At 27.1% G+C, this 19,278-nt stretch overlaps 1 protein-coding gene across 5 annotated transcripts in view; it reads left to right on the plus strand.

The window, feature by feature from the left end:
- The window catches only part of LOC127070340 (microphthalmia-associated transcription factor), a 136,048-nt gene that overhangs the window by 75,183 nt on the left and 41,587 nt on the right, over positions 1–19,278 (plus strand). For all 5 annotated transcript variants that reach the window (XM_051008171.1, XM_051008172.1, XM_051008168.1 and 2 more), the window contains exon 5: positions 17,503–17,692. In XM_051008171.1, coding sequence (XP_050864128.1) covers positions 17,503–17,692 — 190 coding nt within the window. The remainder of the gene's footprint in view (positions 1–17,502; positions 17,693–19,278) is intronic.

Below are 19,278 nucleotides of genomic sequence, written 5' to 3' on the forward strand. Positions count from 1 at the left end.
TCTGTTTTATTTTTTCTTTCTTTCTTTCTTTCCTTTTTTTTTTTTTCGTTTGGGATCTCGTTGCCGGGAAAATTGATATTTTAATAGAAACTTTAAAAAGGGCTTTGTAATATTTTCAACGACGAAAATGGCGCTTATTCGTTCTCGATCGAAAATAAAAATTGTATATTTTCATGATCCTCTCTTTCTCTCTTTCTCTTTTTCTCTTTCTCTCTATGTTTCTCGTTGAAATCATTTTGAAAAAAAAAAAAGAAAGAAAAAACTGTAATACGCATACTCCACCATTTTTCCTCTTTTTCTCATTCTTCTTCAAGCGGCAATCTTGTCGCTGATATCGTTTATCTTTATAGTGGGAGAACTACGTAACACGATCCCATATTCCGATAATGCGAATCTTGATATTTGATGAGTTAACATTGAGTAAGAGAAAGAGAGACTGATAGATAAATATATAGATAGATAGAGAGGGAGTGAGAGAGAGAGAGAGAGAAAGAGAGATAGACTTATACCCGTCTTTTAGATTTTACGAGTTTTTATTAAACGAGTGTTGAAATGACGTATATGTATATAAGGTATCTCTTTTCTCGTTAATTAACAAAGAAGTGACGATTTATTTTTTTCTTCTTCTTTTTCTATTTTTTTCTTCTCCTTCTTCTTCTCCTCCTTCACTTTTTTCTCCAGCTCATCATCTATCTTTCTTATCTTGCTCTTATCTTTCACGGTTTATCGTCTCAATTGTAGTTTTACGGAGAGAAACAACTTTGATATCATTTGAGATAGAACAAAAGAGAGAGAGAGAGAGAGAGAGAGAGAGAGAGAGAGAGAGAGAGATATGTGAATTTTCTTCATTGATTAGAATGTATGTATGTATGTTTGTAAGTCCTATTGTAAATACCTGAATATGTTACATGAGAATTTGGTAGTATTTTACACACATACATATATATGTATCTATGTACGTATATGTACATGAGCTTATGAATTTACTACGTGTTATTGAAACTACTTGTTGCATATTATTCTCATCTTAGAATATATATAGTATACATATTTATAAAGTTTTATATGGATCGATTATATAGGATGTTCAAATTATAATTGAGAATAAGATTTGTTTGCAAATCTTTTAACATACTTTTATATACATTTACGTACATACATATATATATATATATATATATATATATATACATATATATATATACACATGCGATATATTATGCATGTTCTTTTTTCTTTTTTTTTTCTCCTAACAAGACACACCTATTTCGGGATCGTGTCTAAGGTGTGATCAGAAAATCGGTTCGACGTTACGTGCAAAATTTGTGCCACTTGTACATGTGTACATAATATATTTGTACAACGTCGTGAACATTTTTTACAAAGAGTATCGCGCGCGCCTTCTTCTCTTTCTATCGTTTTTATGGTCGGTCGAACGTGAATAAAACGTGCCGTGCCTCCATGCGTTCTCTCATCCATATGCATAATAATGGTAATACTCTATAGTGACTTATTTATAAGAGTATATTTTATAACTTTAATCTGATTAAAGAAAAAAAAAATAGTAATAATAAATAAGTAAATAAGTAAATAAATAAATAAATAAATAAACGAGTAAATGAGAAATAAGAAGTAAAAAGTGATCTATGGGTATGTTATGGTTAATATAATTATTATACTTGAGATATAATGTAAAGATTTGCTAAAGTCTCGATGAATATAATATATTATTAATTTTCTTAATAATTCTATCCGATTATTTATATCAGATTTCGAAGAGGAATTAGAGAATTTTTATACGAAGTTCTCCATTTTTTTTTTTTTACGTAATATGTAGTATACTATATTGTACTAATTATTTATATAATAATATACTAAATATTTAATATATATATATAAAATTATTACTATAACTTTGACGAACGTATAAATATATAATTTATCGTTCACACATCAATACACATAATAATACAAATTATATCATAAATTATAAAATAATACATTAATCCAATAACAATAAAATATCTTCATCGCAATAATACAAAAATTTATTATCATATGTATTAAACAAATATTTATATAAAAATAATTAAAAACATACTACTAATAATTTTTATTATTATAATATACTAATATTCAATTATCATTACATTGACATACCATACATAATAACTACTTATTATTATATTACATTACAATATCTATACTACACACGCATAAATATTATTATCACACTTCGATAATGAACGTATAAATAATCTATACATAATTTTTCATTCAAACATACATACATACACACACATACACATACATACGTACATACATACATACATACCATACATACATAGTAATAGAATTCGCATTATAAATTATTAACGTGATGCGTTTACCAGATGGAACGATCTTACATCTCCGATGTAGGTGAGGTACTCGGAGATAAATCAAAGCCAAGAGCGATCCGTTGTATTTGTAGCAATCTATTCATCTTAAGGTCACGCATATACCCGCTATAATGTTCCTAATTTGCAGCGTTAACCTTGCTGATACGCGGAGATCCCTGTGCCAGGAGCAGAAGGAGGTAACTGAGGTTAGGTGATCGTGGGTAGGGGATGACGAAGTGGGGATAGCGGTAGTGGTGGGGGTCGGAGAGGGGGAAAGGGAGGGAGAGAGAAGCGAGAATGGAATGGAGGAGGATGCTACGTAATCATTACGTACGTCTACCTTATTTAACCGGTCTCGTTTTGTTATGTAAAGTTATGTCGATATATAAAGATACATAAATGCATAGATGCATATGTACATATGTATATATACTTATATAGGTGTATACGTGACTTCTCACAATTTGATATTCTTCCGACAGGTAAACCGGAAATGCGTATTGTTTTCAATTGATATTGTGTATCCGTTCAAATTTTAAATAAGAGCAATAGATGTATGGGTAGAAGGAGACAGAGAGAGAGAGAGAGAGAGAGAGAGAGAGACATTTTTCTGAATTTAATTTTTTATATATTTTTTTTGTTAATATTTATAATGTTATTTTTTTTTCCTTTCTTTTTTTTTTGTTTTGTATCGGTCGACATTACGATCATTAAAAGGTTTCTTTTCCATTTACTTTTTTTGTCGTCTGTAATTTTGATTTAATTATTAAGTGAGAGAAAGAGAGAGACTATTTTTGAGAATCTTTTTAATTTTTAATTTTTCTTTTGTCGTCGGTAATGTAATGAAATTTTTCTTTTACTTCTTTTTCTTTTTTTCTTTTCACAATTCGTTCGTTCAAGTTAATATTTTTGTCTTTGGCATACGTAATTTGTTTTCTTCGTTTTTCTTCTTTTATCTTTTTAAACATTTAATATGGTCCCGTTAATATATAATAAAACAAGATAGTATTAGTTATATTTATTAGCAAGTCCTTTTTGAAATGAGTGAGTGAGCGAGTGACTCGAGTTGAATTGAAACGAGTTGAACGAAAGAGAGAGAGAGAGAGAGAGAGCAAGAAAGATGGTATGTATGTGGAACTTGAATTTCCCTTCTGAAGACGTATGTATCGAGTTACAACTCGATTACCCAAGTGCTTTGATGTGCGTTGGTGGCAACGATGATTCAGTTAAGAAATTTTGCAAGTTCAAGTTCACGATCGTGATTATTTTATACGGCACGACATTTATATCACATTTTGTTCTTCTTTTTTCTCTTCAATTTTGTTTTTTTTTTTTTCACGATAAGGAACGAGTCCTTTTATATACTTTGGAATGAACAAACGAAATTTTCTGATATAAATTTAAATAATAAATGCAACGGATCTTAATTTTGTTTTCTCTAAAAAAAGAAAACAGAAAGAAAAAAGAAATACGAATTTATGTTATTATTACATTATTATAAATGTTTCGTTATTGTAGATATTTATGTTACGATTATTTTCTTAATAGAAATATATCTCGAATTTTTGATAAAAGAAAGTATTGAAAATTTTTTTACAGTTTTTATCAAACAAATTTCATACCGATTTGAATATGTTGTATATCATATCGGAATAAATCTCGATTAGATTTTAATTAGAACGCGAAAAGATTTGCCATCGTTTCGATATAACTTTGACAAAAATTATAACGATAAATAAACATATATTATTTCCATTTCCACCAATAGCCAAACTTGTGTTGATATAAAACCAAAAAAAAAAAAAAAGAAAGAAAGAAAACAAAGTATATTTAAAAAAGAATTCGATTGGATTTTAATTTAAAGAGATAAGATTTGCGATCGTCTCGATATAATTTCGATGAATATAATTTGAGAAAAAGAAATAAAAAAAAAAGAAAGAAATAAAAATAAGTAAACATTTAATTTATACCATGAATATAAACGCACATATATACACGCACATACGCATATACACGCATACAGATTATATTATTAATAAATTATATTAAAAAAAAAAAAAAAAAAAAGAAAATATCGATTGGATTTGAACGTAATAAGATTTACAATCGTCTGGAGATCTTCTCGATTGGAAGTATTATACGTTCTCGTTATCGATCATTATAATTAATGAACCAGGATTATGCATAATTAACGAGCGTCTGCTTTACCTCCTGTACGTCTCCCGTGAGTAACAAGGAGCTCTGGTATCGTCGATCTTCAAATACGATTACCTAAGTCTCGTGTGAAATATTAACTAATTCGTATATTCTGTTCATCGAATACTATACATATATATATACGTATATGTGTGTATGTATATATAGTAATACCTAAGTAGGTAGGCGTCAACGAGAATACATGCTTTTGAGAGATAATAATGTCGTATCATACTCCCTATTCCAACATATACAAATATTTTTGCATATATATATATATGTATGTATATGTATATATATATATATGTATATTATAGCTAAACTTGTAAAACGTATTAAAGTACACCGCGAAGTCTGCAGAGAGTTGCGAGTGTCGACATATTTAATTACACTGTCGCCATACTACGTCATTTGTTTCAATGGCGTTGAAAAAAGAAAAAGAATATATATATGAAGAAAGAAAGAAAGAAAGAAAGAATTAATTCGAGAATATGAATAGAGTTTGCATATATTAAGATAATTAATACTTTTATTTTTTCGTCATTATTGTACGTGATATCTTTCCATTCATATATAATAATTGTTGTTTCATTAATCGACGAAATGTATGTATGTGTATATATATATATATATATATATATATATATATATATATATATGTATGTCTATATACAGTGTTAAAAAACATATAAGAAATTTAACAAATTTTGAACAACACTTTTGCTTCTAAACTTTATTTTTTTATTTCGATTTTATATTATTTATATAAAATGTATACGACGTTATTAATGATGTTTTATTTTATTTATATATGTATATTATATATATATATACATTTTTAGAATTAATTCATTTACAAAAAATTGCAATAAAAGTAAAGAGAAATTTCAATAAGTAAATTCGTATAAATATATAGGAAAGATATTATCACAATTCGATAGAAAATAACAAAACTATTTCGATTCAAAAATTAAAAGAAAATCGTATTTTAGTTAACAGCGAAATCCATATTTCGTTAATAATTCATAATACGATAGAATAAGTTATATGAAAAGCTACATGTGGCTTCGTGTACACATTTACGCACGTGTGAGTCGTGTAATATCTGCGATTACCTTTAATTAGTGACTAACCTCGAAACGCATTATTATATATACATATACACACACACAACTATATATGGACATGTATAACTATATGAAGATAACGTTTAAAATGCTTGCCATATATAAATAAAAAAAAACAAAAGAGTATTTTTTCCTAAATAAAAAAACTAAGGACAGTTGATTTCCATTAAATAAAATATCTAAGCAAACTTTTTCATACATGGATATTTGTTTAGAAAATGAAGATTGATTTAGAACAACGTCTAACAATACCGCATAAGTAATTACATTATCTGTGAAATTTCTATTTCAAAACGTTTCGTCTTACATTTCATCTTACATTTGAGAGACTTCGTTAGAACGTGCTTTTTTTTCTAAGTAAAACAATTAAGAACAGTTTATTATAATTAAATAATATTATATATATCTAAGCAATCTTTTTTTTTTTTTTTATATAGTTGAATTTTTTTTTAATTGATTCGTTTAAGAATGATGTATAAAACTTGATAAAGATTAAAATACGTGTGAAATCTTTATTTCAGATACTTCATCTTACGTTTAGTTCATCTCTCTGTGTGTGTGTGTGTGTGTGTGTATTTATGTGTTAGAAAGAGGGAGAATAGAATTATATACGATTAATTAAGCTCACCATTACCACCCATAATTCCATAGATCCTTGCTCGTTAATCTTATGCAATAATGATTCTCTCTCTCTCTCTCTCTCTCTCTCTCTCTCTCTCTCTCTCTCTCTCTCTCTCTCTCTCTCTCTCTCTCTCTCTCTCTCTCTCTCTCTCTCTCTTTCTTTCATAGTGCGAGAAATTAAAATAACAATAATAACTTTCTCTCCTAGTTTGATAATTAATGATCGATATTGGTCAATTATATACAAGTATTTCATTTACGATATATAATAATTAAATATAGGACTGACTAATTAAACAACGTTAGAATTTCTATTATTTTGTATTATTATTTTGTATTATTATTTTATTGTTTTTATAAATATAATAGAAGAAAATTAATTTAATTTTCTTTTGTCCTTTTACTACTTTATATGAAAATAACAAATATTAGTATTATTATTATGTTTCTTCTTCTCTTTTTTCTTTTTTCTTTCTTTATTTCTTTTTTTTTTCTTTTTATGGAAAATTCTGACATTCATATTTTTCCAGATTTTGCAAAAAGTTTCTTGATTCGTAGTTTTACAATTTGACAAAAAAGAAAGAAATGAAAGAAAACTGAAAAAGAGAGGAGAGAAAAAAAGAAAGAAAAAAATTAGTTTAAAAAGTCTCGAAAAAAAAGTAATTGAGTTTTAAAACCATCTGCAAACTTCTGGCCCGTCCTGTACTAGTGTTCTTTGTTTAGAATGTTCTTGTAACACATACACGCATGAAATATAAAAATACGAAAATATAATATATACATGAAATATAAAAACACATACACACACACACACACACACACACACACACACACACACACACACACACACACACACATATATATATATATAATAGTTAAATATTGAATGTAGACGGTGTATGAAATTCTAAAAACATTACTATATAATAAACATATATATATATATATATATATATAATATTACAATTTCCGATATTAATTATCACCAAACTTAAAAAGAAAAAAAAATACCCATCATTTTACATAAAGAAAATATTGAAATAAACATTACAACCGATTTGATATTTCATCTAATCGTCTAATAATTCATAAAATGTTACCTAAAACAGTATTCCGAAAGTTAGTTTCTTCTAATAATGTTTTATCAAATTTCTAGAAAATAATTTTATCGCCATCTCTTTCTTTCTCTACAACGCTATCGAACTCGTTGCAACGTTTATATATATATACATATATGTGTGTGTGTATGTATACGTGTATACGTGTATATGTGTACGTGTGAGTGTACTGTATAAAACGAGCAAAAAGCAACGTACAACTGTAATGCATATTATAGCAGCATCCCCTATCCACATACACGTGTTTCCGTCTCTGATGACGCACGTCGTTATGATTCTTAATAGGCTCGTATTATGAATTATGATATACATATATACATACATATGCATATATATATATATATATGTATGTATGTATGTATGTATGTATATATGTAGGTACGTATAGGAACATTGCAGTTGCAACGTAGGTTTGTTTGATACATTGACGAGACTGTAACGAAAATTCTCTTATTTATTCCTCGGTAAATTACTTCTTCTTCTTCTTCTTTTTCATTTCTTTTTGGTCTTTTTTCTTGTTTCTCCATTTTCTTTTTTCTTGTTCGTTTTATTCTTCTTCTTTTCTTCTTTTCATTTTTCTCGTTCTTCATTTTCTTTTCTCTCGCTCGTTTTATACTTTTCTCTTTCTCTTTCTCTTTTTTATTTTTTCTTTTGATTGATATTATTTATTTTGATTGATAGTTTGTTAGAAATAGTAGATTGTAAATTTTTTTTTTTAATTATATATATATATATATATATATATATATATAGTTTTCTTAACTTATACTTACTTTATATACTTTATTTTTTCTTGAATTGTTTTACATCGGTTAAATTTAAACTTTACATTTTCTTTGTTATACAATAAGAATTAATATTTCGTTACAAATGATATATTATAAATTTTTTAATTCTTTATTATTATTATCATTATTACGACATCGTCTGGTTTAAAAGATTATCTTATAATAATAAAAAAATAATAAAAATTGTGATTAATATCGTTTAAACGATCATTAAAATTTTATTTTAACGTTTCGCTCATTTTCTCTTATTGATCATTTTTATCGTTTATTATTATTATTATAGTCATATTATCATTACTATCATCATCATCATCATCATCATCATCATCATCATCATCGTCATCGTCATCATCATCGTTTATTATTATTATTATTACGTGATTACAAAAGATACTTAATATATCTGGAGAACATCCTGCTACGAGTGAAATGTACGCTACGATACGAAAAGTATGATTATGAAATAACGACGTTTACCCATGTCGACAATGAATAACACAAAATGGGATTTCCATGAATGTTAAAGTAAAACACAAACAAAGCAGTAGAGCGTTTCCCTTTATGATCCTGATATATGTATGTATCTTTATACATACATATATCTATGTTATATCTATCTACGCATGTATATATATCTATGTATGTATATATGATGTATGTATGTGTATATCTATACATATGTATGTATGATGCATGTAGCTATGCATATATGTATGTATGTATCATCTATATATGATATATGTTGATGTATGTATATATGCATGTATATGCGTATACTATGTATATATATGTATATATGTGTTACGCATACTATATATATATATATATATTTTCAAGCTGATAACCATATCCGACAATACCCGATGAGACTATTGTAATCTCTTTGATGTCAAAGAGACCAGAAGACGAATAGTTTTTACCAGACACGATACTGGATATACATACATATACATACGTACATACGTATACATGCAAATGGAATGAACGATACAAATTTGTAGTAACACGTATACCCGGATATAATACTCCATGTCTCATTTTAAATATCACAGAATCTTCTTTGTTTTAATTTATACTTTATATCGATTTAATTTGTTAAACGAATGTCTCGATATTTGAAAGAGAAGAAAATCATTGAAAACTCGTTAGAAAGTTATCATATCACGTATTTATAACGGTACTCTAGTATTTAACTAGATTAACTGTTTTAAATGATGTCTATACGAATTCTCTTTTTATCGTTATTTCATTGAATATTAATTCGATTAGAATTTTATTAGGACAGAAATATTCTAATCTTATCATTTATCTTCTTGTTTCTCTGTTGTTGTTGTTGTTACAATAATAATAACAATTATTATTATTAGTATAATTATCGTCTTGTTGCACGTATTATTTGATAAAATAATAATAATAATAATATAATAGTAAAAATAATATGAGATATAAAAAAAGTTCATAAAGAAAGGTAATAGAAATAATTAAAAATGATAAACAAAAATTAATACTAATTATATATATATATACATTATATATACATTACATATTATATATATATATATATATATATATATATATATATATATATAAATACATGATTCTAAAGATTTAATAATTACAACGAACGAATTATCACATCGATTAAAAACAATACATTTTAATGAACTCGAATCTACTCCCATTTTTTTAAATCCATTTTTCAATGAAACAACGAACGTTGGGTTTGGGTGAGAGTGGGTGAGCGGGTGGGTGGTTGATCGAGGCAGGCAGGCAGGCAGGCAGGCAGGCAGGCAAGCAAGCAAAAAGGGCGGGGTAGTGTTGGGAGGAAATCGTATCGACGGTTTATGGCTCGACGTTATTCAGGAAATCGAGCCAGTGAAATTCATGGGCCGTTTGAAAAGCTACCAGCTCCGTGGTAGAATACTTTATTATTGTCCGCCAATGTCGGCTCAGACATTTGTTTCAGATCGATCTCGCTGCTAGATTGCGGATAATTGATTGGATTTATGTGCTGTGCTGCACGGCTGCCGGTGCCATTGCTGTTTTCCCCAGGAGATCGCATGTACGCGTCGATTTCGTTGTTTTTATTTCTCTCTCTCTCTCTCTCTGCCTCTTTTTTATTTTCTCTCTCTCTCTCTCTTTCTCTCTGTCTTTCTTTCTCTCTTTTTCAATCTCTCTCTTTCTCTCTCACTCTCACTCTTTCTTTTTCTGTCTTTTCCGATCTCTCTTTCGATCTTTCTTTCTCTCTCTCTCTTTTTCTCGATCTCTCGATCACGATCTCTCTCTTTTTTGTTTTCTCTGTCTTTCTCTTTCTTTCTTTCTCTATCTTTTTCGATCTTTCGATCACGATCTCTCTTTTTTGTTCTCTCTCTCTCTCTCTTTCTCTCTTTCTTTCTTTCTTTCTCGTATAGATACACGCATTTCGTCTCTCTTGCACTTTCGTTCTTTTTGCTTTCTCTTTTTGTTTCTCTTCTTTCTCTCTTTTATTTATTTATTTATTTTTTTGGTTTCTTTCTCTCTTTTTAAGCCTCTTTTTCTTTTGTTTTCTTCTTTTTTTCTCCTTCATTTTCTGTTTCTATTTTTATCTCGTTAGGTTTATATGCCGAAATAACGTGGGAAACAACATCACATTTCTCTCGTGAGTTTTCTCCTCTACGCTGTGTTTTTTTTATTTTTGTATTTTTTATTTTTTTTTTGATTAATCATCATCGTCGTCGTCGTCGTCGTCGTCCTCGTCGTCATGGTTGTTATCATCGATGAATAAAAATAATCATAAACTTTTCATTAAAAAAAGTAATTACTCGACGCATGACAACGTCGTATTTTTGTATTCAACAAAAGAAAAGAAAAGAGAGAGAATAATCATATTTCTTCAAACGACGAAATAAAAATTTCAACGTTCGATTTGCGCAAAAAAAAAGCCGATAAATAATTACATAGATTTTTGTTAAACAGTTTTCTTATCGTTTTAAAAGTCGATTCTTAGAACGATCCGATTTCTCGGGATTTCCATTTATTCGTTCCAGCTTTTCCCTGTTCGAGGACAAGAACGTCGTTTTCCCTTCCCTCCCCTCCTTTTCCTCCCCTTCCCATGAATTCTCCTCCCACTCAGCCCCCTTCTTATGCAAGCAAAATACAGGCTTTTATCATAATGGTATAGAGATGACGAGGATCGTGTAATCGTGTGTGCTCTCGCGCTCACTCATACATCGTAAAACTTAGATCGTTCGTTTTTACTCTTCAACGTCGGCTGTTAGGCGAACGTTCGAAAGATTTTCTTTTCCATCGAAAGATTTGACGCTTGGTACGCCATATTTTTGTTCCTTTTTTTTATTTTCGTTCCGAAATCGAAAATGAAATTTGAGCGAGTTCAATTGGAACAAACGATTCTTCGTTTTCTAACTTATCGATCGATTTGTTTTCAATTAGCTTTCATTAATTAATTTTCTTTTTTTTTTTTTTTTATAAATCTTCTATTGTAAATTTTGTTGTCAAGTATATATATATGTGTGTGTGTGTGTGCGTGTGCGTGTGTATGTATATAAATAAAAAGTATTAACAATGTTTTTTAATAAAGAGATTGTATAGTATCAAACAGTACAATCGCAAAATTTTTAATTTGATATATAGATTATGATTATATAATATCTATCGATATTATTGACAATAGAAAATAATAAGAAAATAAATAGATATGCGAGAAAGAATCAGTATTAAAAAAAGAAAGAAGAGATTAAAAATAATCTTAGTTGAATTCCGAGTAAGATAAAATATGCATTATTATAAATTTGCATTAATGAAATTTGCATTATTATTTAACGATGTCCATTAATTTTTGAGCTATCGAATCGAACTATACGACGTTACTGTTAAATCCATTCAGAACGTAAAAATGTCGTCTTTGGGTTTTACGTAACGAATTGTTCTCTAGATCGTTTTATAAATACCTACAACCGATTACGTATTAAGAACATTATAGTTTCTCCCATTAAAAAAAAAAAAAAGAAGAAGAAGAAGAAGAAAAAAAACAACTTCTTTTGTAAGAGAGCATCGATTCTAACGATTTTAACGAGTCTTACAAACGATATTGCTATTTCTACTTATTTTCAAACGGAAATGTTCCATTCCGAATTAATGAAGAAGGAAAAGGAGAACTGGTTATTTATTTATATAATTATCGAACATCGACAGCGTTCATCGGAGATTAGCATAAGTTCATTAACGTTTGAATGATATCAAACGACAAGTACACTTGTTATTTCTCTTTAACAAATTATTATGACGTAATTGATAATCAAATTCTATTTGTAAAGTCGAAACGATTTTCTTTTTTTCTTTTTTTTTTTTATTGATTACTATGAACGTATAAAATAAATGTTTTATTATTTATAAATCTATCTATCTACCTTATATATATATATATATATATATATATATATATATATATATAATAAAATTTTCTATATACAAAAATTAATATAAATATTATATATGACGGAGAATAAAAAATAATTTTTCTATAAATATTATTATTAATAATAAAAGCAAAATTATATCCTTTAATAAATATTTTTATTTCGATTAGGAAATATATGTGTGTCTGTATATATATATATATATATATATATATATATATATATAGTCCTTAGAGTTTATAAGAACGGATCATAATTCATACTTCCTTAATAACTTATGATAAAGATTGGTGAGATTGAATCAAACGTTTTCGCGTACCTCAAGTTATACAATTCTTCCTTTAACATTAGGGTCAAAGAGAGAAGAAGAGGAATCCTTGTATATACAGCTTTTGCTCGTTTAGCGAACATCAAAGAGTTACTTGCGCTATGCTTCACTGTTAACTCAATTCATTTCTCGTAGTATAGTAGTAGAAGCAGTCAACACATCGAAATGCTTGTGTTCTACCAAACAGGCCTCGGTTATTATTGTTTACGTAATGTTTGCGTAACGGTATGACATATACATACATACGTATGTACGTACGTACGTATGTACGTATGTATGTACATATACACGTATAAATATATTATTCTTTCGCGTTTGTGAATTTCATACAATCTAATCACCAAATTTTCGTAATAAATATTTTATTTATATATTTATTTATTTATTTTTATAATTTTTTATTTGTTCGTTCGTTTGATTTATTTTCTTTTTTTTTTTTTTATTTATTTATTTAATACGCGTGTTATTCGAGTTTAATCATTCTTTTTATAGACGGATATATTTATATTCATGTTTGTGTATGTGTGTTCGTGTGTTTCATTCGTCTACACGATTTTTATAGTATTGTTTTATTTATATACATACATACATACATACATACATACATATATATATATATATATATGATTTTGTTTTAATTAATAATAATTCAAGCCTTTTAATTCGTTATAAAATTATATATTGTTTTAAACATGCTCAAAATTTATTCAATTTTAATTATTTTCTCTTTTCTTTTCCTTTTTTTTTCCAGCAACAATTCGTGTTTAATAATGTCGTTTAATAATTTTAACTCTACGTGTTTCTATGCGTATATGCTCGCCATACAAGATTTTCACAATACTTTATTTTACTTTTCAATATTCCTTTCTAATTATATTTAAAATTTTATTTAACAATAACTACAATTTTATAATTTCTTCTATACACAAATATATGTGTTTTATAAAACGTCGGAACGATTTTAAAAGTAGATATTTCCTTTTTTCTCTTTTCTTTCTTTCTTCATTTTTTCTTATTGTTCCTTTCCATTAAAAAAATCTCTCTGTTATTTAAATAATCATTCCATTTAAATTTATATTCACACATAAAATTAATGTGTCAATTCTTGTTTCACGAAATAATCCTCCGTACGATTTTTTTTTTGTTTTGTTTTAATTCTTTTCTATTTATTAATATATATTTTCTTTTTCTTCTTCTTTTCTTCTTTTTTTCTTTTCTCTTCTTTCTTTCTTTTGATTTTTAATTTTTTATTTACAAATAATTCCAGTTTAATAACTTGTCGATGAGTTTTCGTTATCAATCGAGTACCAAGGCTCGTAGGTAGTATATCATTATTGAACAGTGTTGGTACACACGTACGTACTATACACGAAACATTTTTAGTACGCGGCCGAACGGTAAATTACTTTATAATTACGGTGCAATTAAGTGTCGGCATTTAACGTTCCGCCGCGCCGGTAATTAAGCCGTCGAAAAATAAATGAAATAAATGATCGCTTAATGGCGGTGCTACATTTTTCTAGAGCAGCTAGAAAATATTGTGTCGTTTAACCTCTTTCTTCTTTTCTACCCTCCGCTCTCCCCCATTCCGCCCCTTTTCTTCCTTTTTTACCCCTTTTTATTCGTTTTTATTTATTTATTTATATATATACCTATTTTTTTATTTTGTTTTTTCATTTAGTTTCCCTTTCGTTCGACCGAACTTGTTTATTTATTTATTCATTCATTCATTCATTTATTTATTTATCTTTCTTTTGCATCCTGTTTATAAATCTTTTTTATTTTAGTTTATTTAAAAAGAAAAAAAAAAAAAGAAATCGTTGCCTTTTATTTTATTCGTTCAAAAGATTGCAAGCTTTTTATTTTTATTTATCTCCTTTTTTTTCTTTTCTCTCTCTCTCTCTCTTTTTTTTTTTTTTTAACAAAAATTTGGATTTATCTCTATATGTATGATTATCTCGTCTTTTATCTTTTTCGTATTTTTTTCTTTTTTTTTTTTTTTTTTATCGAGTAAGTTAATGAAATATATTGGATGATATATTTTCTAACGTGACAATAAAATCTTGAAAATCTTACGTATCCGTTGATAATCGATTGTTGGTTTGAGAACAATGATTATCGAATCGCAATGCGATTGTTTTTCATGTCCGACACGATGAGTATCATGTATCTCATAGATATATCACGCTTCTAACTACTTTTACATTTCAACAACAAAGTGATACGTGATATTATCACTTGGTTCTTCGGCCAAGAGAAATTTCAAACAGGAATCCCACTTACGACTAATTATTACGATTAATTATCATTCTACAAAGTTACATACGTGTAGGATATTCTTTTATAAAAATCGGATTGATATTGGTATTAATTATTTGAAAAATATTAGGAAACAGAAAAAGAAAATTTAATAGCTAGTAAATCATTAAGTTACGCTTGAAGTAAAGTTAATTTATCTATAATGCAATTTTTTATCGATTAAACTGTGCATAATAAATTGTAATTTTTTTATTGTCGCTCTAAAAAAAAATTCCTTCATTGGAAGAGCTATAGTATTATATATATTTTTATAATAATAAATATATTGCTATGAATACTATAGTTATATATATTATATTATATATAATATAATAATTATATTAATAGTTATATATAATAAGTTATATATATAGTTTATTATATACAATATATTATTATTACATATATATATATATAAAATTATTATTAAATATAACAATAACACTATGACTAATAATACTATCATACTATATTATACTCTATGTACTATTACATTATAATATTATCTTATTAATTAATATAACTTACATTTAACATATATAATACTTAACAAAAAAATTCATATCGATATCTTAAAAAAAAAAGAAATAATAATTAAATACACACACATACGCAATTGTATGACTTCAAAAATATATATATGACGCGTTGTTTCTTACTATATACATATATCATTTTCAAATTTAACGAAAGAACGTTTAACGTTTCATTGATTGATCTATAGAAAGAGAGACACAGAGAGAATGAGAAAAAAAAAAGAGAAAGAAAGATAAAGACAAGAAAAATGATAAATTCTCTATTATTTAATGCTTTTATCTCCATTCGATGAGTACGTGCTCGAACTTTCGTCCTTTATTTTTTTTTCTTTTCTTTTTTTTTATAAACTCTTTGCCTTTTTTTTCGCTTCTTTCTTTTCTTTTTTCCTTTTCCCTTCACGTTTAATGAAAACGGAGCATCAAATCGTCGCATATCCTCGCACGTGTCGATACTAATCGTTTTATCGATTAGATCATTGGAATCGAGAGTAAGTGTATGTATATGTGTAAACGTCTCTTGACGACGATGTTGAGTTTAAAAAAAAAAAAAAGAAAAGAGAGAAATGGGAAAAAAGAAAACAAATGATCGATCACGATCGACCATCAGAAACGAGAATTATCGAATGAGAATTATCGACGATGTCGTTATTAAACAAAAATCACGAATGATCTATTTTTTATTTTTTTTTTTTTTAATTTTCTCTCCCTCTCTCTCTCTCTCTCTCTCTTTCTCTCTCTCTCTCCTTTTTTTAAATACCTTTTTTTTATTTGTTTTATCTTCATCGCGAATTATTCATCCTAATTGATATTCGCGCCTAATCGTTCGATTTCAATTCCAAAATCAGTTCTCTCATACGTATTATAAATGACGTTAAGTACTTTCCAAACATTCTGCTCGGCAACGTCGAAACGAAATCAAATCATATCTGATCGATCGATCCTATCGATACATACAAGGTGTCTCTGAGATATAACAATTTATTATATAATAACGATAATGCGCAATATAGGTAAATACGTGCATAGGTATGTGTGTGTGTGTATGTTGATATTTTATGAGTCAGTAAACTCACCTTTGTACATTCGGAATACGTGTTTTCCTTATACTTGAAAGATATTAGATTATTTTTAGAGTAAAGTTATGGCAAACTTTTTAAAGGTGTTTTTCTTTCGGGATATTTGTAAAGTATTTTTAATATATATATATATTAATTATATATTAATATTAAAATATTAGTATAATATTAGTATTAAATATAATACAAACTGTTGATAATAAAAAAATATATATTCTTTTTATATATAATAAATAAATATATATATATATAATATTTAATTTCTGAAAATCGTAGGATATCATTTCCTTACATTACTTTTATAATTAATTATAATAAAATAATTAATAAAAATATACTTAATTATTAGCTCATATATATACACATACACACATATATACATATATACATATATTTAATTTAATGATTTATCCAAATATATTCCACATTAGAGAAATTTGTAATATGCACATATTTGAATTCAGAGTTAGTATATTATTTATTACAATCGTTGATTGAATAATAGACGAACAGAAATGAAAATAAAAAAAGAAAACAAATCAAGAAAAATTGTATCGATCGAATTAACTAATTCTTTTGATGTTTCTTATTTTTCTTTTTTCTTTTTTATCGTTACAGGCAGAAGATCTCTTGGACGATATCCTGTCGTTCGAGGCTGGATCCTTGGGCGACGGATTAAAGGACGGGCATGCGGGTAATCTTTCGAATTTACCGGATCTTCAAATTAAACCGGAACCTCTTTTGCTCACCGAAGCGGAGATTCATGCCTTGGCGAAGGATCGACAGAAAAAGGATAATCATAATATGAGTAAGTAAATTATTACACGTTTCCAATCAATTTCTTCTTTGTTAATTATTTAATTAATAAATTATATATTTTTTATATATATATTTTATATATATACATATATAAATTATATATTATTCTATATCAATTATTCTATTAAATTTTTCTTTATATATGTATATAAATATTCTTTATAAATTATATATATATATATATATAAACATAGATTGAAAAAAAATATATATATATGTGTATGTGTATATAGATTGAATCAATGAGAAATATTATATCGCAAATGAAATTAAGTGGTGTAATTAAAAATCTTATATAAAAAAATAAACAAGTTACTTCAACGATAAGTTGAACGAAATAATCGAACGAATGAAAAATAAAAATTAAAAAGAAAAAAAAAGAAAGAAAGAAAGAAACACTCGACGAGTATCGTAAGGAATCTTCATCGTAATCATTTCTTTTTTTATTTTCTTTTAAACAAACTTATCGTCCCTTTCCTTTTCGTTAAATATTATAACAAATATCGATTTACTGAAATTTCATTGAATCATCTGCGCCGTGAAAAAAAAAAAACAGAGAGAGAGAGAGAGAGAGAGAGAGGAAAAAACGTAATAGCAAAATGAATGAAAATCATTGAAAAAAAGAAAAAGAAAAAAAAAGACAAATAACGAAAACGTGGTCAATTCGAACGAACAATAAAAATTCTTTCGTTCAATTTTTTCGTAATTGCACGCATATTTGCCGGCAAATGTACAATGTGTCCCAATCGAAAGTGATCTGTTTAATGAATTCTGAAAAAAATTATACAGAGAAAAATGAAAGTGATTATTACGAAATCTATTTGATATATTTTTTTCTCTCTTTTCTTTTCTCAAAAAAAAAAAAAAAAAAAAAAAAAAAAAAAAAAAAAAAAAAAAAAAAAAACGCAGTGATAGATCAATTTCATTTTCGAAGTAAAGGAATAAAAGGAGAGGATACGAGTCCTTGTTATAAATTAATCCAATTTGTTGGGTTTAACCCTTTGAGAGGAGAAAGAGAAAGAGAGAATTGGTAATGGGGTTGACAATCCCCATAAGAAAAAATCTTAATGAAGCGTATCATTGGAAAGGTCCTTCGAATCGTTTCTTCACGATGGCTTTGATTTTATTTTCTATTTTTTTCTCTTTCGTTTTTTTCTTTTTTTTTTTTTAATTTTTTTTCATCTCGAGCCAATAGTTTAATGAATAATAAATAAAATTGTTGACGTTACGAAATTTCAAAGTCGAAAATAAATTTGATGATATTAAACGTTTAAAAGCGTCATATTGATGGCGATCTCGATGGAATAATAATGCCTTTGATCGAATAATGATTTGAAGTCGAATATTTCGAATGCAATTTGATTACATCTTCTAGGATTGCTTCTGATAGAAAATAATCGAAGGGTGCAAATAATCGAAGGATGGAAAATACTACGATTTAAAAACTGTCAATTTTGTTACCAAGTGTATCTCTCTGTGTGTGTGTGTGTGTGTGTGTGTGTGTGTGTGTGTGTATACCGGGTCGTACATATTCGTAATAAATAAATCGTATCTACTGGGGGAAGGTTCGTTCGA

Source organism: Vespula vulgaris, chromosome 18 (genome assembly GCF_905475345.1).
Source record: "Vespula vulgaris chromosome 18, iyVesVulg1.1, whole genome shotgun sequence".
Classification (NCBI taxonomy): domain Eukaryota; kingdom Metazoa; phylum Arthropoda; class Insecta; order Hymenoptera; family Vespidae; genus Vespula; species Vespula vulgaris.